Here is a 21195-nt window from a genome sequence, read left to right on the forward strand (position 1 = left end):
AACTTCTTCAGGGCTTCGTTGTAGGTGATGTCCTTGTAAATAAGCTGAAAAGACATAAAACTGATTTTGATTTAAATTTATTTTGCTCCATAGTGGAACTTTCCCAGTCGACTTTTTGATTGCAACTGCAGCTCCAAAACAGCGACAAATTCATTATATGACTTATATATATTTTGTAACTTAAGCTTAAACCTCCTTGACCTATAGTCGATAAATATATTGTTTTTATAAGAACAACAACTCTCAATAGAAAAGTAAAAAGCTAGTAATTTAATACATTTTTTATTTTAAAGGATATGTATATATATGATATACAAAAATTATTTATCAAAAGTTTTGAATCACGCGCCATAAACACTTATTTCAGTTGCTTTACAATATGGCCCTACTGATAGCTTTTTCTTGAATAGTTACTTACATACTACGTTTGAACACTAGCCATACAACATATGTTGTATTGTAAGTGGTTTGTTTTAAGGAAAATATAAATGAGCTTCATAATTTCAGTTGGTTTTCTGCTTTAAATGTTATTAAATGGTAAGCTTATTAATTTGCACAGTGAGAACGCAGTGTTATCCTACTGCATTTCTCATCGGGGTCAAAACGCACTTCTACCGTCTGGTCACACTGGCAGCTTTGTTTTGGTTTCGCAGCGAGACTTTGTCGTGAGTTCTTTTCGTTTATTTACCAAACTCTGCACAAACAAACCAGCGCCTTTACGTGTTGCACAGATGTTTGCGGATCGCCGGGGCAATCAATAAGCGAACGGTGAGTGTTTTCGGTGGGGGTGAGTTGCTGCTCCGGAGCCGGGGGAAAGAAACCCCCCAGTGGAAAATGTGAGTCAGGCGATGTGTGCTGATTGAATTGGATTATCACGATATGGGCCCCATCAAATTGCCAGCCGGCATTGTAGTTGTTTACATTGCGCGGACGTGGCGCAATATATTTTTAATCTTCTGCGGCAACCTGCTGATTAAGATACTGCCTCCCGTCCACCGTCGCACCTTGTACAGATAACCCTGCAGTGGCTGGAAGACGATGGACGCGAACGCTGGAGCTGGGGAGTCGGCATCGCCGCCATCGAGCAACGAGGCGGCGGCCGGATCCCAATCCCAGAGCGACGTCTCCGAGGAGGAGGAGTATCTGGACAACAGCATTGAGCTCAGGGGCTACCTCAGCAAGTGGACCAACTACATCTACGGCTGGCAGCCGCGCTACATTGTCCTGAAGGACGGCACCCTCTCCTACTACAAGTCCGAGTCCGAGTCGGATTTCGGGTGCCGCGGAGCCATCAGCCTGACCAAGGCGACCATTAAGGTAGGGAAAAGTCTAAGGGAGGGCGGAGTGCTCCTCCTCCGGCAAGTGCTTTCAATTGGACTAATAAAAAAGTAATGGGCGTGAGTGTGTGCGCATGTGTTTGGGACGCATTAACCAACGATGACCACGACCCGAGGTCTCATTCTCAGTCACAGTCTACTTCTACTTCAATACCCGTACCCATACCCACACCGATTCCGATTCCGATTCCCATTCCCATTCCGAGCGACGCAATCAATGCAGCGCAATCAATTAACGTTGGGCGACCAAAATAGACCAAATTGAAGTCATCAATGTAAGTGGAGGCCCCTTGCCCACCGCAATAATGCCTCTTGTTGACAGGAGGGCGTGCTGTTCTGGGAGGGTGTTTTACCACGAGTGTGTACTTATCTATTTATAGGGCCGGAGCTGCCAAAACCATATTAACAATGGTGACTCATTCGCAGTTAGAATTCCTGATCCTACTTAAATATTATAAAGCTTAATCTGGTTTCAAAGCGAATTCTCCAATAAACTATTGGTTTTATTACTGCCTTAATCGAGCATACACAAAATATACAATGCAGTCAAACTTCTATGATTGTGCAAACACTCTATAAGTCATTTGGCAAGCTATTCTAAGATGTTTTAGGTTTTTAAAAACTATTTTGTGTGACTTTTCCCCAATGACGATGACACAGACGACTTAGACATTCTTATGATTATGATTTTGATTAAGCAAACGAATTTTGAAAACGATTTTCATGCCAGAAATAATAATAGTGACTAAAGACTAATGGTTCATAATAAGGGTCTATTTAGTGTCATTTTGTTTCTTGTGTAATCGATTCTATAAATCGAAGTTTTTCGAGTTTTGGAAGTTTTACTGGATGTTTTATTTCCAGACACAATTGAAGGTCAATCTTGTTTTAGGGTGTTTTTCCTTTTAATGGTAGGCATTTAATGACCATTGATTTGCGAGCCGCCCTCATTTTACTATTGCTACAAAAACTTGATAGCATTTTATATATACATATTTAAAGTTGTCGAATTTATTGCTTTACGATTAGTTCTAAAATACACACCCATTTCTGGCATACAGTTTTTTTTTAACCTCGCCTTACAATATACAATACAAACTTTTTCCATGAAATCGGTAGTTAATTTTGCTGCTTGTAAGTTTAAAGTTCCACGGTTTGTCTGGTAGATTTAGATACTAACGAATGCATGTTTATTTTTTTAGGCCCACGAGTCGGACGAGCTACGCTTTGATGTGGTGGTCAACAACCTAAACAACTGGTGCCTGCGGGCGGAGACGAGCGAGGACCGCATGCACTGGGTGGAGGTGCTGCAGCTGTACAAGGAGGACACGGGTAGCACAGACACCACTTCCTTGCGGCGCCATGGCAGCACCATGAGCCTGCAGTCGAACACCATCTCGCTGACCAGCGGAGGCAGCCTGAAGAAGACGCAGCGCAACCTGCGCGAGAAGGTCGGCGAGCTGGAGACCTTCAAGGACATCCTGTTTGTACAGATCGAGACCCTGCAGCGATACTTCGACGCCTGCTCGGAGGTGAACAAAAACAATGCCCAACCACTGGACCTGGGCGATGGGCTCAAGTCCATTGACTTCAAGGTAAAGTGGAGCACTTATCGGGAAACACTTGCTATCTATACTCAGTGCAACCCTCAAACTCTCAGGGGGAATCCATCACGTTTCGGGCCACCACGACCGGCGTGCTCACCACCCTGCAGCATTGCCTAGAAATCATCTCCGAGAGCGATGACTCATGGAAACGGAAACTGGAGCGGGAAATTGATAAGCGCCGCCGTTCCGAGGACCAAAACAAGTAGGTTGACCTAATCGGACTAGATTTTGAAAAGAAGAAGCAATTTAGACTGATTGCTGCCTTGACTATTTTATTTTTGTTATCAAGCTTTAAACTAAATGAATTTTTGTTGAACAACTTCTAAATTATCGAAATGATTACCATATTATTATTAAATCTAAACTTAAAATAATAACTAAAATAATTTTTCAAGTTTATCCATTCTGAAAATGTTAGATCTAAACAAAAACTTGTGTGGTTTTTTTTTTTGCAGAAAGTTCAAAGACGAAATCGAAAAAATGAAGCGTTTATCATATCCTGGCCCAGATTTTGAGGTGAGTCCAATTTTACAGGCCGTCAAAGCAAAACGTAATCGCTTTCACGGTCATTGCTGCTCGAATCGGGGCCAAACACGTTCCCACTGAAAAAGCAAACAATCGCCGAACGAGAGTGTGGCGCGAAATTCGTAAAAGCGATTTGCGTGTGATTTGTCTGCGTCTTAAAATAAACTGCCTGGTTCGATATTGTGTCAGAGATTTCATCATATGTATGGAAAGTAGAATACTCTGAACTATTATTTAATCGGTTCCAAATGAATTAGGGCATTGCTATGTTTGGCTTCGACTTTTGGTTGACACGAAGTTCCCATGTTTTGCTCTTATCTGCAATGTGTCATGCAATGTAGTTTTCACCGTCTGATTTCCGCCTTATTATCGTTTGCCCATTCAATTACATTACAATTTAATCGCATACGTCCATAATAGTTTCTTGTTGGAAAAGTTACTGATCCTCAAAACAGAGTCTCTGATGATTTTCAAGTACTCGATTTGGGCGGGCTTCTTGGTACAATCATTTGGCGACTGCTCAAGCTCAAAGAGTGGGCGTCTAGACGGTTTCTTGACTCCAGATTGACAGTCCGAAGTTACCGAAGATTGCAGAAATTGAGGTTGACAAATGAGCCAGCAGTTGGCCAACATGCTTTCTCTATAAAGGGGTATGTTTTCTGATAGAGTACGTAAAACATTTATTTCAAATGTATTTGCTGGTAAAAATAATAAGTTATGTAAGAATCTTGATAAAAAAGTATGAAAATAAAAATGACAAGCTAGATCCACACTTATTATTCATTAGTTTTCATAAGTTTTTACCTCTTTAGAAACAATATTCGTGAACATCGTGTATATTTCGCTTTAAAAATCAGCTAAGAGTATTTAAGCTTCTCCCTGTATTTATAAGCTCTGGTTTTCGGCCTGGCTTACAGCTGTCAGGCTTGTGGCTTATGAGCTGGCTTGGTCAGTCGGCGGTCAGCGATCGAGTAGCCAACACGTACCAATCATAAACCAATTCGCTAGGCAAACAATTCAAAACGAAACCGTTTCTTGTTCATATTTGTCGTGGCTTTAATTGAGTGTGCAGATTGTGAAATTCTTGCATTGCATTGAAAGAGCTATTATAAATACATATAGACACAAGTGTACCGAGTGCGCTAGCAAATCTTAAATCGCCGCACGCATAAAAAGATAAATATACAAATTTATAAACAACGTCAACGCCATGCCCTCGGCGCGATTTCTTTGGCGCTCTGGCGCCTTTCAGAAGGGCAAAGTCAAACAAATAAAGGTACACCAGAAGAAAATAATAAAAAATATATATTTAGGGAGTGTGGCTTAGAGGGAATGTTACCATGTTTTTCGGTTTGTTGTGCGCAAAAGTTTTAATATATCTAATTGATAAAATGTCTCATAAATGATTATTTTAAAAGCAATATTATAAAAAGTGTTTTTATTATAATAACATTTATAAAGTGCATATGTGAAATCTATTAACAAACAGTATCATATGCACTCTGTGGGATTTTTTTTACGGAATAATAAAAGAAGTTTAAGGTTTATCAAGTAATGGAAATATGATTAAAAGATTTATTTGGTTAGTTTTGGAAGTCAGAAATTCATGACTAATGAAGTTTAAATTAAAAATAAAACTTAAATAGTGTATTTTTTTAAGTGTCGGTGTTGTTACTCAAATTAAGAGGGATAAAATGTTGGCGGTTGGTTTTTCAAATCAAATTGGCCTCATTTGTGGGGCACCACCCGCCCTGTTGAACATTTGTACATAAGTTTCCAAGTGCGGTGGCTAAAACCCCACGCATTGATTTATTATTTAAATGCGAGAAATCCTTTTCATTGAAGCTTTTTGCTGTGCGGGCTTTTCGCTTTTCTCCTGCTTTCTTTCTCTCTCTATCTGGCTTTCTCTCTCTTCTCCTCTCATCCTGGCCCCGTTGACTTTGCGATTTGGCCACCAGCAACAGTTTGTTTCGTGTCCTTGTGCTCGACGGAAGGACTTGGCAGGACGCTAGTTTGCTCGCTTTCTCTGCTTTCGCTTGCCACACGCAAACCTTTCTCTCTTTTTGGCTCTCTCGCGGTTAGATTCCTATTATTTACCTGCTGGGAAAAGGAGGAAGAACTTTTGCCCGCTAGAAACACTTTTTTGTGGTTCAAATTCAGCAATTTGCTGAGGAGCCTGGTAAGAGGAGACAAATCGACGCCGCAGGAATAAGTACATATAGCCCATGACTTCATCGCTGGCCATTTGGCAATGCCACTTGGACAAGATGATGATGCACTCCAGTTCGCACCGGGAGGTGTATTTATTTCACCGCCTGTGGCAGCGCACATGTCTGCTTTAATTAATAAATACAAATTCAATTCCGCAAAAATTCCATTCGAGGCATTTATTTTGTGCCGCTGACCGTTCTGGGGATACACGCGCCACCCGCAGACGTCAGACTGTGTACAGTGAACCCTCGTCCAGCATAGAAATGAGCAACTTCTTTTAGTATGGTTATTGTGCTTGATTATCCCTCTTTTTTTATTATTAACCTTTTTGAGGTGAAATATTGATACTTATTTATGTTAAAGATTTATGTCCTGACGAAAAATTTACAAAAAAGTTGTTATGCTGCCAAAAATACAATAATAAAAAACAATTTTGAACAAAAAAAAGCTGGCTAAAATATGCGCATTATATAAGTTTGGCAATTTAGTAAATTTAATTTTTGCAAGCGGTTTTTTGTATTAGTTCTAGTGTTTTTCCGTAGGGAGTTTCCACTGCTTTAATGGGATTCAAGTACCAAGCCCCGTCTGGCGGTCTTCTGCTTTCGTATTCATGGCACAATGATGCGCCTTTGTGTCCATTATGCTCGCCCAATTACGCATGCCAACCGACTACGAGAATCTCCGCCAGTCGACTGGTTAGGGAATGGAACAGGCGCAAAAAACAACAGCATAAAGTGGATTTTCTTGGGCCATTTGGCCGCACAAGTGTCGGGCGATTAATTTATACAAAGCACGTTCCATTTCTTTCCAATTGGACTGAATGCGGTTTCGTCATTAAAATTAATTAGGCCGAACCTTCGAAGATGTTTTGGGCTGAACTTGACTTAGTTTATAAGTACAGAGCGTGCCCGATGCCCATGGAGTTGTGTACTTATGACATGACATTTCCCTTTCAATTTGCAGGAGGGTCCACATTCCACGCTGCCGGAGGATGAGTTCTTTGATGCTGTCGAAACGGGCCTGGACAAAATCGAGGAGGACATGCAGCTGCGCTTCAAGCTGAAGCTGCAGTCCCAGATCTCCCAGACGCTGGTTAACGTTCCGCACGAGGCGGTGGCCGAGGGCGAGGAGGCGCGCGAGGAATTCGGCACGGGGGCGGAAGCCATCAGCCATGCCCTGTGGCCCGAGGTAGGACCGGAAATTGCCAATCTGGCCCCCCAATATCCAATGTCCAATATACAGCCATTAATTGGATTTGTCTTGTCCCACAGATCGATCGCGTGTGCAAGGAGCAGCTGCACTACGCACGCGAGGGCGTTGGCCAGGACGGCAATGGCTGGCAAATCTTTGCCGACGAGGGGGAGATTAAAATGTACAAGCGCGAGGAGGAGGTCAACGGGCTGGTCATGGATCCCCTGAAGGCCTATCACACGGTGCAGGGCGTGACGGCGAGGGAAATGTGCCACTATTTCTTCATGCCCGAGTTCCGGAATGACTGGGAAAGTGAGTGTTTACATTTAGCTGGCCGTTTTTTGTTGTTAGCGAAAGTAAAATCGAACAAAAGCTCTTCTCCTTAATACATTGCTAAACCGATCATAAATAATTAAACATATCTGATTTTAATATAAGCGCGGGAACCATTATCCGCAAAAGGGTGTAATTTTAAATAAAAAAGGTTGAGAGGTTTTTGTTTAATTAAGCCTATGGAAAATGTCCACCAAGGAAAAAGCAGAAGCAAAACCAAATTAGACTACTTTCAAACTTTTACTTCTTTTCATGATAGTCTAAAAGAACTTCAAACACTGGTTTCGAAGCTTGGTTGATTACGAGTCCTTAACTAGAGCATATCTTGATAGAAATGTACAAAAATATAAATAAATGTAGCTTTATAATAATGCAATTTTAAAAAGGCTAAAAGCTGAGTGTTATTTATTATTATTTCAGTTGAACTATAACTATAATTATCCTATATCCCACAGCAACATTGGAGGACTGCACAATTCTGGAGAAAATCTCGGCGGACACCCTGCTGTTTCTGCAAACCCACAAGCGAATATGGCCGGCGAGCCAGCGGGATGCGCAGTTTTGGTCGCACATGCGCAAGATCACCGACAACCTGGAGCCGGGCGCCCGGGACATGTGGGTGGTGTGCAACAACTCCACGGAGTACGCCAAACAGGAGTCCAAGAACGGCAAGTGCGTGCGGATCTTCCTGACCGTCATCCTGGCCTGCCAGACCCACCTGCCCGAGGACTATGTAAAGGGCCAGCCACTGAATCGCAATGATCTAACCTGCAAAATAACCTACTGCTCTGTGGGTGAGTATCTTTGTCATTATTCCATTGGAATCTGCCTCATTTCTGTGATCTCCATCGACTAGTTAATCCCGGAGGCTGGGCGCCAGCGAGCGCTCTAAGGGCTGTGTACAAGCGCGAGTATCCGAAGTTTCTGAAGCGCTTCACGGGCTACGTAATAGACCAGTGCAAGGACAAGCCCATCATGTTCTGATAGTTGCCATAAGCAATTACAAGCAATCAAAACAAATCAAAGCTGAATCGTCTCACGAGTTAGATTTGGATGTTATCCTTAATAAGCCTCCAGTTTGTGGCCTCAACTATCTTCTGATTCCGTTTTGCTACTCCTTACTTCAATTTTATACACCGTAACTTTGAGTTTTACGACTTTGGCCCCTCCGTACGCATGTACGTGTGTGTTCTCCAAGCGAAACGTTAGAATTCCCTTTTGTATCCGCGGTAAAGCAACTAAGATGTAATGTAACCTGCCTAGCCTTAAGTTATGTGTAAGTGAAACACAATCAATGTATAGCTCTTAGTTCTGAAACTGTCTATCTGTAATGTATATCTATATGAAAATGCTTTAAATGCAACAATTGCAAGATCGATGTGAGGGATGCGTAGTTATAAGGAAGCTTTCCTTTCGGTGTGAATCTATATTATATATCCGCATACGTACGAGTCGAGTATATATTCCCATATTCCCGCCCAGCAACATCTGTTTTACTCAACTATCAAATGTAAATAAATGCGACTTACTGTTGTCTCCAAATAAAAGAGCGATCTTTGCTTGGTTTTATCATATGTCATGTCATGTATTTGAAGTTTCTCATTGTTTCCGCGAACTAGTTTCAATGTACATAAACAGTGCTGATTTAGAAGAATTTTCGTGTGTAATTTTACAACTTGTTTATGTAGTTTTTCTTAATCGCAATGTGCCAGAACACCTTTTTTTCAAATTTACAACCAAGTACTGCAGTTGAATAATTTTAAATGCCTACAATTTGCTTTTGTTTCTTTTTTTTGTGCAGTCTGAAAAGTTGCCTTGCCAAATTTGTCTCGATGCTAATTAATTATGTCAACTTCAACTTTATAAGTTTTATCATCCACGACGGGAGTTACGCTTACAATCTTTGGTTTTTGTCGTTAATGCTTTTTATATGTAATGTACTTGCTGTGTCATATTGTCATGTAATTGGTTGCTTGGTTGTTTGTCGTTGTAGCTATTGGAAAATAGAGTTACATATACGCGTGTCTATATGGTACAGGAGCAGTGTCTGTGTATCGGATGTGTAATGCTATTTGGCAATATTCGGCTATATCTTTCTGTATCGGGTCAGTAGTGGTTTAGTTTCGAGCGGTCGCTTAGTTTCGGCTTATGGAAATGCATGCTGGTTTGGCTTTCGGTAATATCTTCCACTAACATTTAATACGTTCTTATGCTGCTGAATTGTTCGGTTTTGTTGTATAATACGATTTAAGAAGTAATTATATGACGCTTAGCTATGTACAACAGTTTCATAAACTATCTGAATGCATTCGTGTTATTGTATCCCCGTAAATTAATTTAATTCATTTAAGTAACTAGCTAACAGTTGTCAAGTATTCTTGTCGCAAACACTTACAAACTGATGCAAAACTGGATCAATGGAAACAAACAATGCAGTTCAACGAAACGTTTATAATTCACTACAAATGCAAGAATTTCTCTCGGCAATTCTTCAATTATCGCTTTATAATATTGTTATGCGCATATAGTACTATATGTTGTCTGCTCTTGCCCGATATTTCACATCTGCGGCCTGCCGCAGTTCGATTTATAATACATACATTAAATGCTTAATTTAGGATCTATAACATTAATTTATTTATATCCGTCCTTTTTCTGTCTCTGCCTCTGACTGAACCTATTTTATGTTTAGGTTCATGTTCATTACACTTACGCAGCTTTTCAAGTCCAACTAAGCATAATCAGTGTGTAAATAAGTCTTATGGTTTATTTTTCGTGCTCTTTCCGTTCGTTTGCAAAAACCGATGTTCGTTGAAAATTAAAGTACCCTCTAAAATTTGTAATATTCGATTCCCTTCTCTCTTCAACGGACTCACTGCCATTTCTTGTTCGTTCCGTTGTAAATAGTTGAAATGCATTGTAGATTTACTGCCTTAGGTATTGGTTTCAAGTTAGTTAGCTGGAAGTGGGCTTCTGTCAAGACCGTTCGAAACCTCAATACGATTTCGATTTCCTTTTCTCGTTCTCATTTTTGGGTGGATTTACAACAAATTTTACAGCTTACAATTTCGTTTCACGCGATTTCCGATTTTTACATTCAGTTTAAGATTACGTTTAAAATTAACTTCCTTCCCGGGGGCCTAGACGTTTATCTGGAAGGCCTCCCGGTGCAGTTTCTGGTTGGCACGCATTCGTGGAGACGTCTGGGTCTTCGTCTTGTCGTTGGCATCCGAAAAACGAGCTGGTGGATTTATGTGGTCCTGATAGTTTGGTGGATAGTTGGATATGCTAAACGTACAGGGTTCTGATTACGTAAGTAGCGGCAATCGACACTTGGCATTTCCTCGCGATCACTTACCTAAAAGTAGTTTCTTCGTTGTGGCTCGAGTAGCCACTGGAACTTCGCACGTGCCGTTTTCCACTCGTCCCCGGCTTTCCCGCCTTCCGGGCGGCGAAGGGCGGCTTTGACTTCCGGGTCATGCTAGTGGGCGTGGTCTCGGAGGAGGACGAAGTCTCATCCTGGGTATCTGCAAGTGCATAATCCACCATTAGTGATGAATAACAAATATATAATCTCTAAAGTAAGAAATTCGCCGTGGAACACAAAACTTCTATTAGTTTTAATGGTGGCTAGGGTTTTTAAATTTGTTTATTTTTTTATCTACAATATTTCGAGATGGTTGAGCAAGGATTTCAAGTAAATCGGAGTAAAACTGACAAAGTTGAAGCGATTTGACCATCGCAAAACCCAAACCGAATTCTCAATACATAAATATACAGGTAATATAAAGCATTTATAATTTTTATCAACAATTTAATTTTTAAATTCAAAGTGATTCAAAATATAAAATAAGGGTTATCGGGGAAGTCCTCTAACTTTTCAAACTTAGTACGATATACATTTTTGAGTTGACTCTGTAATGCAAAGCATTCTCCTCATTAAAAAACAATACAAAAAATAATAGCTTTTATTTTGGCATTTAAAGCCCCACCCATCTCTTAAGAGAATGTTCAAGTACCTGGCTAAGTATTTTAAAAAAGAAACCTATATTTGCGAACACTTTTCCATTTTCCTCTTATTTTAAAACTCCTTTGTCCTTCCTTTATTTTTTTTTAAATTAATGAATTTAAAATATTTTAAGAAGCAAACATAAAGCGAATTTCGAAAGTGAACTTTTAAGGGCTATTGCGCTGGCTACTTACCACGTTGGGCGCGATACTTGGCCGAGTTTAGAGCGCGTGCAGACACATCATTGTCGGACTCGGAGCCGAGTGTGTCATATTCTGTAATTGGGATGTGAAGCGTTAGGATTTTCCTAACTTCGGAATCTGTTGAACCTGGATTGTCCGATTCTAAAAAGTTTAGTACGATTCGATGGGTTTGTACGTTGTTTGTTGGTTTTATCGAGATGATGTACGAATGTGGATGGAGAAAAACGTTGAGAGCAATGAGAAAAAGATGGGTTAAACCAAGGGCTCAGAGGATCGTTTGGGTGGGTTTTTGGATGGGCAGCGACTGTGACAAACGATGATTCAATTTGGCTTACAGCTAGCTGGGATTATTGGGTGGGTTGGGGACAGGAGCTGGGACTGCACAAATGGTGGGCGGGGTGACAGTGAAACCATGGATATAGCTACCTTGGCTCTCTGAATGCGGATCCCTGAGACGGCCAACTTTTCGGCGCACCTTAGTGTATTCCGGCTCCTTTGACTGGAATTTTAATTATTTAATTATTTTTTAGGGTTGGTATTGATAGTAACTTGTTGGTTTTTTTAAATAAACAATAAAACACAATACTTATTTGAACAAATATTTTATTTAAAAAACTAATAAATGTTATCGTAGCTCAAGAGTAAATGAAACAAAGTTTATAACAACTTTTTATATACTTATATGTAATGTTATCTATTTTACATTAACTCCTATGATATTCAAAATAAAAATCGTATTGCATTTTGTAATATATCTTTTTTTTTTAGCTATATTTACTGTACTCACGTGGTAGCTCTCCGGCTTGACATCGTGGTAGACAAAGGATCCGCGCACCGAGTGGTAGGGACCACTGTAGACATTGCCGCTGTAGGAGCTCTCGCTATAAGTCTGCTTGTTCAGTTGAAAGGTGGCATAGGGGCAGATGTCCTCGATATACTCGTTGCCCTCCGCCTTGCCAAAACTCCCGGAATCATTGGAATTGGAGCCCCGTGGAGCTGATGTGCCCGGATTACAGCGCACGGCCAGATACTGCTGATCCCGGTTCTGTTTGTTCTGCAGATTGGCCAGCGACGGAGACTCCGACATCGAGGAACTGGCCAGACGAGCCTGGTTGCTCAGCTCTAAATAAGTAAATAATAATAATAATTTATAATTAAATTTAAAATGTAGTTTAAACTGAACTATTAAGCAGTTTTGCCAACAATTCATTACTTAAATCAAAACAAATGAGAGGGAAGCAGTTAGAAAACTAATTCACAAATTGAATTAACATTTTTCAGCTTGATTAAACAAATAATAATATAATACTTCAATTTTGAATGAGCACTTACTTCGTTTCCTCAGGAATAGAGCAGCGCCAATTAAGGCCAGCAGCATTAATAGTGAAATGCATATGGGCAGTAGCAGCTTGAAGTTGGCATAGAAGGGCAGATCGCTCAGGTGGGAAACAGGCGTGGAGTGATCGTTGTTGTACATCACTAAAAAATGAAATCTTCTATAAGTTTGTCATTCAAGGGAAGAAAAAGGCAGCCCAAAACCCACCTCCTTGTGTGGACAGCGTGGTAAAGTTGTAAATGGCAATGGTGGAACCGGCATTGTTGTGGGCAGTGACTTTGATTTGATACTTAGTTCCGGGCACCAGATCGCTGACCGTATATATCCTTTCCGTGGGCGGGATGTGGTTGGAAACCACCGCCCACGAGGAGCGTCCGTAAGCCCTGGACTCGATCATGAAGTAGAGGATGCCACAGCCCCCATCGCCCCAGGAGTCCAGCCAGCAGGTGACGCTCGTCGAGTTGTTGGTGATCATCTGGGAGTGCTTCGGCTGCACGGGGGGATTGCCCTTCGTATAGGAGTTGACTATATCGCAGGGCAGCCCGGTTCCGATCTTGTTGTATGCCGTTATGTACAACTGGTAGCGAGTGCCGCACCACAGGTTGGTCAGCAGATGGGAAGTGGTCTTCGAGTCCACCTGCAGCTCCTCCCAGTCCCCGTTGTCCCTCTTGTAGTTGATCACATAGCCCAAAATGGGACTGCCGCCATGACTGTTGTCCATCCACTCCAGGAGAAGGCTATCCGTGTAGGCATTTATCACCGTAAGATTGGGCGCCTCCGGCGGCACTTTCACCACAATATTGTAGACGATCTCGTCCTTTCCCCAGGTGTTCTCCACACTGCAGGTGTAGTTCCCGGCATCACTCGCCTGACACTCCTTCATGTAGAGCGTGCCGTTCTTGGCAATCGTCTTGCGGGCACTCGTCTCCATGTTGTGGCCATCCTGGCGCCAAATGGTAACCGGAGCCGGGGCGCCCACCTTCCGGCAGGGCAGCTCCAGGTGCTCCTTCCAGGGCGTGACTATGCGCTGGCTGAAGGACACAATCCGGGCGGGCACCTTGTTGTTCGGCGGCACCGTCACCACCTGCGTCTTCTCGCCCTCGCCCATCTTGGTGGAGGCGGTCAGCCAGAACTGGTACGTGGCCGACTCCTGGGTGCGCACCGTCTCGTGCATTTCCACGAAGGGACCCAGCAGCCGCTTGTGGGTGCCCTCCTCGCGACCGCCCTCCAGCATGGACATGTAGAAGGTGTAGCCAGTCTGGTGGAGAAGATGGTGATGTCGTTAGCGTGCGGATATGGAAAAACCATTTACTTTCAGAGGCAGCCGACAAATTAATATATGATTGCTGGGCACCATTTGTGGGGGGAAACTTTTTACACTTAGTAAAAGCTAATTAGTTTATGAAGTAGCATTGCTTTTATATATTGGTTCGTTAAAAAACAATAATTTTGAGCATTTACAGAGCCCGGCCCTTTTGAGAAGACTTATTGACAAATTAAAAAATCATTATTAGGCACCATAAGCTTATTAAGTGTCATTCTTCTGTTTGCTTTGCGACGAATTTATTCTTTGAATTCGTTTCCTTGTAATGTAGCTTATATACATTTTACTATTGATCTAATAAGGCTGACCTTGACCAGTTAGCCTACCCTGACCAAGCTAATAATAAGTCCCCCCATGGGCTGCGAAAAATAGACTTACTATGTCACCGTTGGGCAGGTCGGGGGGCAGCCAGGATATTATGATTTTCGAGCTCGACGCGGGAATCGCCTTGATGGCCTGCGGGGCGGAGGGCACTGCATTCCACAATTGCGATTGCACAAATAAATGCACGTATATATATATATATAGATGTGAAGTATATGAATAAATGTATATATCAGCAGATGGGTGTGTGCTTGGAAATTGCCAGCGCGCCAACGACAACTAACCGAGGTGGCTGGCTAGGATCGGGATTGGGGGTGCGGATTGCAGATGGGATAGGATGGGATGGGATGGTGGGCTGTGCCGCACCTCGTTTGCGTTCATTGAACCGAACGCCACTTACCATCCTCGTGGGTGCGGCAATAAAACGGTTTGGTTTGCATGCCATCGCCTACTTTGGTGTAAGCCAAAACCCAGACCGTGTAGTTGGTGTATTTGCGCAGATTCTCGATGGTGACGTATTGATTTGTTGACTTGACAACCTCCGGATCGGTTTCTGAGCACGTGTAACCGAGGCAGTGCAGCAGGAGCAGGAGCAGGCGGAGAAATGCGGAGAAAGGCGAAAGGAGAGACGAGAACAATTAGCACTGATTGGAAATGTGAGGACCATGAAGTGGGCTAATTAATTGGAGAGTGCCATAATTTTCAAAAATAAGTTGGCCAAGTGGTGGTCGATTCGGTCGAAAACATTCTGGACACATTCCAGCGCGGTAATTGACCATCGCTGGTGGTGTATATATGCAGCGGAATCCCAATGAAAAGGCAGTAATTGAATGTGACCGAGGACTTCGAGTAATGAGTTATTGAGTGCGACCTTCGCATATTAAAATAAAACAATTTCCCCATACATTCCACAAATGCTCGTCAAATACCACAAACTGAAAAAAATCATTTTCCATAACAGGCCTTTAAGTTTTTTAACTGACATAAATTTGCATTGGAAAAATTACAACGCAGTAAAATAGAAATATCCGCCTTATAAAGTATATTACTTCTGGATCTAGCCATGTCAGTCTGTCTGTTCGTTTCAACGCAAATTAGTTTTAAAGCTCTCTGTATGAAACTTTCCCAAAAATTTTCTTTTTATTGCAGGTAAGAGCTGGATTGCACGACTATATCATATAGCAAGTAGAAATAATCGGAAACAAACTGTTTTCAAACCTATACGCATTAAAATCGATAGTTTATTTAAAGAATATTTAATTTTGTGGTAATGGCTGCGTGGGTATATAAACACAGCTTCTTTTTATGTTAAAATTACAAATTCCTTTTATAAAATCTGTAGCTTTGTACGATTTAATTTCGCGTTAAATACTTCCGGGTGCTGAAGTACTGAATTTAACCCCTCAGGTGAACTTTCCAAGCGTAAATGGGAATCGAGAAGCAGAAAGGACTTACCGTACAGCTCGTCGACCGATATGTAAAACACTTTGTAGCCCTTGATTTTTCCATTTTGGCCGTCAATGTCCGGCGGTGACCAGGTGATATAAATCGATGTGGAGCCTAGGACATCGCACTGCGGCGACTCTGGCGGGGATGAGGGAACTGCAACAGTGGGAGATGCAAAGGGGAATCGGGTTATTAAACGTTTTTCACACACTTGAAAAAATGGTTAACTAAATTGGCACTTTTAAAGGGGAAAACAATTATTAATATATAGAATTTTGATCTAAGTTTGAAAATGTCTTAAAATTAAAAAAGAAACTTTTTCATTCATCATTTATCCATATATATCATCAAGTGTCCCAAAAAGATGAAAGAAAAGTATATATCAACTATATTTATAAAAAATAAAAAAAGGAAGCCTTGTTTTGTTGGATCAAACATAATATAACATAAACTTTTTGCCTTCTGAATTTAACCTTAATATATGATGCCTTAAAATACTTGAAATATTTTCTCCAAGTGTTAGCCCAACGCCTTCTGAAAGCCAGACTGCATGGCAGCCGGTCGCCATGGTCCAGGTCAGATTTCGTGTACGGGCAATTAACAAATCCAATCAATGTGTGCCAGGTGGCCAGCGCCCACTTGCCATTACCCGCCTCCGCCCTCTGAAACCATCTCCTGCCATCTCCCATGGAAACCCACTACCACTACCACCCACTGGGCACTCACCGTCCTCCATTGTTTGCACGCCAATCTCCTTGCTGGGCGGTCCGCTGCCCTGGCTGGTATAGGCCTGCACAATCACGTGGTACTGGGTGAACTTGTTGAGGTTGGCCAGCACCGTCTCGCCGCCGAAGTGGGACCGCACCTCGACGGTCTTGAAGCTGAAGCCCTGCGTGGGATTCACCTCCTTGTCCTCGGGCGTCAGCGACATCTGGTAGCCCACGTAATAGCCGAGCAGGATGCCGTTCCAGTGATCCCGCTCCGGGGCGTCCCAGGTCACGAAGATCTCGGTGGAGCTCTTGGGCTCGGCCCGCACGGTGAGTGGCGGACCGGAGGGCACCTCCTCCAGCGTGGTCACCTGCACCACCTCCGAGAACTCGGAGGCGCCCAGCTTGTTCTCCGCCGACATACGAATGTGGTAGGCCTTCGCCGGACGCAGCTGCTGGATGTTGATCACCGTCTGGGCTCCGGCTATGGTCAGGTGCTCCGCGTTCTGCCAAATATCTGGTGGCGAGAAGAACTCTAATTATTTGTGTATTAAATTAATCTGTTATCGGTGGTATTTATTGGTGAATATTAAAGTATCGGTAAGCGATTTTAAAGTTTATAGTTTTAAATCAATTTATCAAATTAAGCAGTACCTTAATATTTCCCAAATTCAGTATACGTCTTATAAAAATGCAAATATAAGCTTAGCTCTTCAAATATTCAGTGTAATATCTACTAAATACTATAATTGTGCCTGCTCAATAAAAACAATGTGTCTGTTCACCTAGGCGGATACGTAATATATTACTTTTTAGTGAATATGTTTTGGAGTTTAAATTGTTTTGTTGGCCTTGGTTCTTTTATACACTTTTTTTGTATTTATTGCAAATAACTAAACTTTTTTTGTTGAATTTGTTTTTACGGTATTTAAGATATCTGTCTATGATTATCTCAATAACAATAATTATTTTTTTCTTTTAAAGCAGTAGGTAAGTGTATGCTATATCGAACTTTCCTTCAAATTTACAACTTTAATTTACTTTTTCTCACCTGATATCTGTTTGTAGTAGATGTGGTACTCCTCGATGGGACTATTTCCGGCAAAGGGCTGGCTCCAGGTGAGCTGCAGACTGCGCGACTGCTGCGAGTTGATGCGGAGGTTCTTCGGCTGCTCCGGCACCTCCTGCACAATGAGCTGGATTGACATCTCGTCCTGCCAAAAATTTAATGCGTTTGTGTCAGTTCCGCCTAGCTGTTCGCTTGACGCTGATGTTGGTAATGGGGATGGACTTGGGCCGAGTTGGCGCATTAAGAGTTAATTTGCGCCCAGTGAAAGTCATGACAGGCAGCCAGCTGCAGCTGCTGTCCGAGTCTCTTTCAAATTGCCATAAATTAGGGTTACCAGCAGTGGCTGAAGGGGCAGATGGACGTGGTACTGGATTCTGGGCCCACTTGCAGACAGACGAGGCTGGGGCAAAAGTTTTCTGACAGTGTGTGAGTTTTGCGTGCTGCAGTTTGGCAGACGAAGTTATAGATTTTTTACACCCAAAAAACACAAAGCTACAGATTTATAATAATATCCTATGTACATTGTTTTTACGGATTTTTAATATCTATATTGAAAAAAAGGTTAACTAAGTTTAATAATATGAATATATGTTTGAAAACGAAACAAAATAAAAAATACGAAGAGTTAATGTGTAAGGATGTTGTTATTCATCCTTTTTTGGAACTCGATGATACTTAAGCTACCGAATTTAACTTTTGTTACAGATGTAAAAATTTCAATTAACAAATTTGTTGAGAACTAAGAAATATTTATTTATTTTTCCACAAAATACTTTTAAAAAAATTAAGAAAAGTTTAATTTAAGCAAAATATTTTATTTTTTTAAATAGTTTTTTTTTAGTTTTAGTTTCTTTTTCTTAGCTAAATATTGCTTTTTGGACTGACTATAACATAGATTATTTTGACACTCTTGAAACGTGATTTATCCGTGTGTATTCCAGCTATTTATCATTCTCATAGTGTGACTGCCTAGCAACTAGCGATCGAAATAAACTAGAGCTCGACTCGGCCCAATTCCATTAGTCCAACGACAGCTTGATTTAAGTCAACCCGATACATAATAATATCACGGCATTGTGTGTTGTACTTGTATGTTGTGTGTTGCATGTTGTGTGCCACACAAAAGTGTCAGCCTTGCAACTTACCTGTCCGAATGCATTGCTCGCCTGACAGATATAAATGCCCGTATCCTGGCGATATGTGTGCGAAATGCCCAATTCGGAGACCATGCCGTCGTCGAGCACTTGATCTCTTATTGTGTAGCTGGGTGTGCGTTTGTGCCGTGTGATTTATATGCAAGTAAATGCATTTAAGAGGCGCACAGATACAGATACAGGCGCAGATACAGATGCAGATGCAGATGGAGATGCAGATACGGATACGTGGTTGTGAATGTGTTTGTGGATACGTGTTTGCGCAACGTGAGCGATGCAATACAATTTTATAACAACGTTTTCCACGTCGTTGTATTATGTTGTTGTTGTTGTTGTTTTTGTTGGTGTGGCAGTTGTAGTTTTGTTGACAAAGACGAAGACGTACGAGTCCAAAATGCACACACAGATACGCATCGACACAGAAGCACGTGGCATGGCATTTGTGTGCGTGTGCAAATGGCATAAATAAATAAAACGCATGTGCATATTCAGTTGTTTGCCAAGCCAAAGGCATGTGGGCGGTGATAGTGGTGGCGGTGTTGGTGTTGGTGTGGGCCGGAAGAAAAGAGAAAGCCGGAAATACATATACATTAAAACACTTACGATACACAAATACACAAGGACACAAGTGGGCACTAAAATGGATGCAGCACAACTCTAAGGCCAGTGAAATGGCATTTCTAAATGGCAGCTGCAAGTTTTCCTTGCCTTATTGGATGGTCACTGTAAAGTTTCTCGAGAGAGAAAACTTGGAAAAAAATTGTCAATGACTCAGAATTAGATAAGATTTTAAATGCAGTACTTAAACTTTATACAAGCCTGACCTATTTTCAGTTCACTTAATTGGCATATTGAGAAAATATTATGTACAGCCTGTAGCACTCTTTACAATTTCTTACAAATTGTATGGTTTAATTAAATTATATTATATTGGCAAATATAATCTATAACTTGAACACCTTTTTATAATTTTTTAAAAAGTTTCAGTCTCTACTATGCGAAAATGTTTATTCCTGATTTATATATTTTAATATCTTAATTATACTGACTTTCAACTTAAAAAAATATTCCATTTAAAGATGGTTTTTCAAAATCAACTCAACATTTTCCCATGTGCTTGGCAACTACAAAAAGGAATAGAAAGCCCTTGATTATAGTCAGCAAAATGAGAATTCCTATTGCGAAAATATGAGGCAGATACAGAGAGACTCAAAACTCATTGCCTGGTGAAAATTGAGTTAGAACTTGGCCAAGTACTGGTATCCATACCAAGGGGCAGAGTCTGAACACAAACCGAAATCCAAGCCCCGACAGAACTCCTTTAATTAAAAGCAATTTGTTGTTTGCAATCGACTTGGAATTGATTTCGCCAGGACACGCAGACATCCCGGAGTGGGAAAAGTCCCAAATGGGGGGGGCACTCTTACCGGGAATCCAGCGACTCGTCGAGATACTGTTGCGTTGCCTGGATTTTCCATTTGAAGTCGATGGGATTGTCGCCCTGCACGTTGCACTGCACATGGACCTGTTTGCCCTTGGCCACCGAAATCTGTTTCGTCTTCGTCTGAAAGTGGGCGGGCACTGTGAATTACAAAAAGAGGAGTGGCAAGAAACATTAGGTAAGTTAAAGCACTGGCTTTTTGAGAATTCAATTTTAAAATAGAATTTTCAAAACTACAGCTTTGATATTGAAACTGCTTTTAAAATTACATATATTATTTTTCATTTTTTCCTTAACTTTTAAACTTTAACTGTCTCTTTTAGCTACATAGGTCTTCAACAATTTTTGTAACAACAAATATATTTTCTTTTAAATAAATATTTTTTGTAAAATTTACCATTTTAGATAAATAATATACGACTATTTACAGAATACTAAAATATATATAAATATATATATAAAATATATGTATACTCACCATTTACTTTGAGGAAAATGACCTTGCTGACTCCGGAACCAATGTTATTTTTGGCCTCGCACAAGAAGTGTCCTTGCGACTCTTTGCTGATCTTCTTGAAGAAAATGGTTCCATTGGGAAAGAGCTGAACGGTGGGCTCGTACAGGAAGTCCTTGTACTCCCCGGGCGTTGGCCCAATGGCCTTCTTCCAGGTGATGGTTGGCGTTGGATAGCCCGACGACTGACAGTGCAGGAGGACGTCTGCCCCTGCCTGGGCACTCGAGTCCTTTGGCTCCAGGATCCACTTTGGCGGCACATTTACGGTTAGCGGCACGGTGAACCTCTCGGTGCCCGCCACATTGCTTGCTATGCAGGTGTAATTTCCAGAATGGTCCGACGATATGTGCTCAATCACCAAACTTGCCGAGTACTCATCCAGGCGGCGGAACACCTCATTGCTGTCACAAAAACAGATCAGAAGAATTTACATACTAAGTACAGCTATAGGTAATGCAATCTTA

General features: G+C 41.5%; 2 protein-coding genes across 17 annotated transcripts in view; one reads left to right on the forward strand and one right to left on the reverse strand.

Annotated features, from left to right (window-relative positions):
• Positions 1-608: 608 nt before the first annotated feature.
• On the forward strand, positions 609-8751 carry LOC128258445 (ceramide transfer protein). Of its 2 annotated transcripts, XM_052990066.1 has the most exons (9): positions 609-768; positions 1014-1317; positions 2540-2932; positions 2998-3146; positions 3400-3460; positions 6644-6868; positions 6952-7183; positions 7660-7998; positions 8061-8751. In XM_052990066.1, exons 2-9 carry the CDS (start codon positions 1039-1041, stop codon positions 8186-8188), a joined length of 1806 nt encoding a protein of 601 aa, XP_052846026.1. In that variant the 5' UTR covers positions 609-768; positions 1014-1038; the 3' UTR covers positions 8189-8751. The 2 variants fall into 2 exon arrangements, with proteins under 2 accessions (XP_052846026.1, XP_052846028.1); XM_052990068.1 differs by lacking the exons at positions 609-768; positions 1014-1317; positions 2540-2932; positions 2998-3146; positions 3400-3460 and adding an exon at positions 4411-4745.
• An 89-nt stretch (positions 8752-8840) lies between these two features.
• The window catches only part of LOC128258442 (cell adhesion molecule Dscam2), a 47393-nt gene continuing 35038 nt past the window's right edge, over positions 8841-21195 (reverse strand). For 10 of the 15 annotated variants that reach the window (XM_052990046.1, XM_052990049.1, XM_052990051.1 and 7 more), the window contains 15 exons: positions 20696-21132; positions 20204-20357; positions 18768-18885; positions 17605-17767; positions 16573-17088; positions 15856-16002; positions 14801-14953; positions 14455-14549; positions 12960-14010; positions 12749-12895; positions 12204-12538; positions 11843-11915; positions 11408-11557; positions 10563-10731; positions 8841-10492 (listed from right to left, as the gene is read on the reverse strand). In XM_052990046.1, the coding sequence (XP_052846006.1) occupies positions 10345-10492; positions 10563-10731; positions 11408-11557; positions 11843-11915; positions 12204-12538; positions 12749-12895; positions 12960-14010; positions 14455-14549; positions 14801-14953; positions 15856-16002; positions 16573-17088; positions 17605-17767; positions 18768-18885; positions 20204-20357; positions 20696-21132 (3856 nt within the window). In that variant the 3' untranslated portion in view covers positions 8841-10344. Of the gene's footprint in view, positions 10509-10562; positions 10732-11407; positions 11558-11842; positions 11916-12203; positions 12539-12748; positions 12896-12959; positions 14011-14454; positions 14550-14800; positions 14954-15855; positions 16003-16572; positions 17089-17604; positions 17768-18763; positions 18886-20203; positions 20358-20695; positions 21133-21195 lie in introns of those variants that run through there. The other 5 variants (XM_052990053.1, XM_052990054.1, XM_052990055.1 and 2 more) reach the window with 5 other exon arrangements.

Source organism: Drosophila gunungcola (assembly GCF_025200985.1).
Source record: "Drosophila gunungcola strain Sukarami chromosome 3L unlocalized genomic scaffold, Dgunungcola_SK_2 000003F, whole genome shotgun sequence".
NCBI lineage: Eukaryota > Metazoa > Arthropoda > Insecta > Diptera > Drosophilidae > Drosophila > Drosophila gunungcola.

Coding starts and splice junctions, on each gene's coding strand:
- LOC128258445 (XM_052990066.1), top strand. CDS start 1,039: ATGGACGCGAACGCTGGAGCTGGGGAGTCGGCATCGCCGCCATCGAGC. Junction 1,318..2,539: donor TGACCAAGGCGACCATTAAG/GTAGGGAAAAGT, acceptor TTATTTTTTTAG/GCCCACGAGTCGGACGAGCT. Junction 2,933..2,997: donor TCAAGTCCATTGACTTCAAG/GTAAAGTGGAGC, acceptor TCAAACTCTCAG/GGGGAATCCATCACGTTTCG.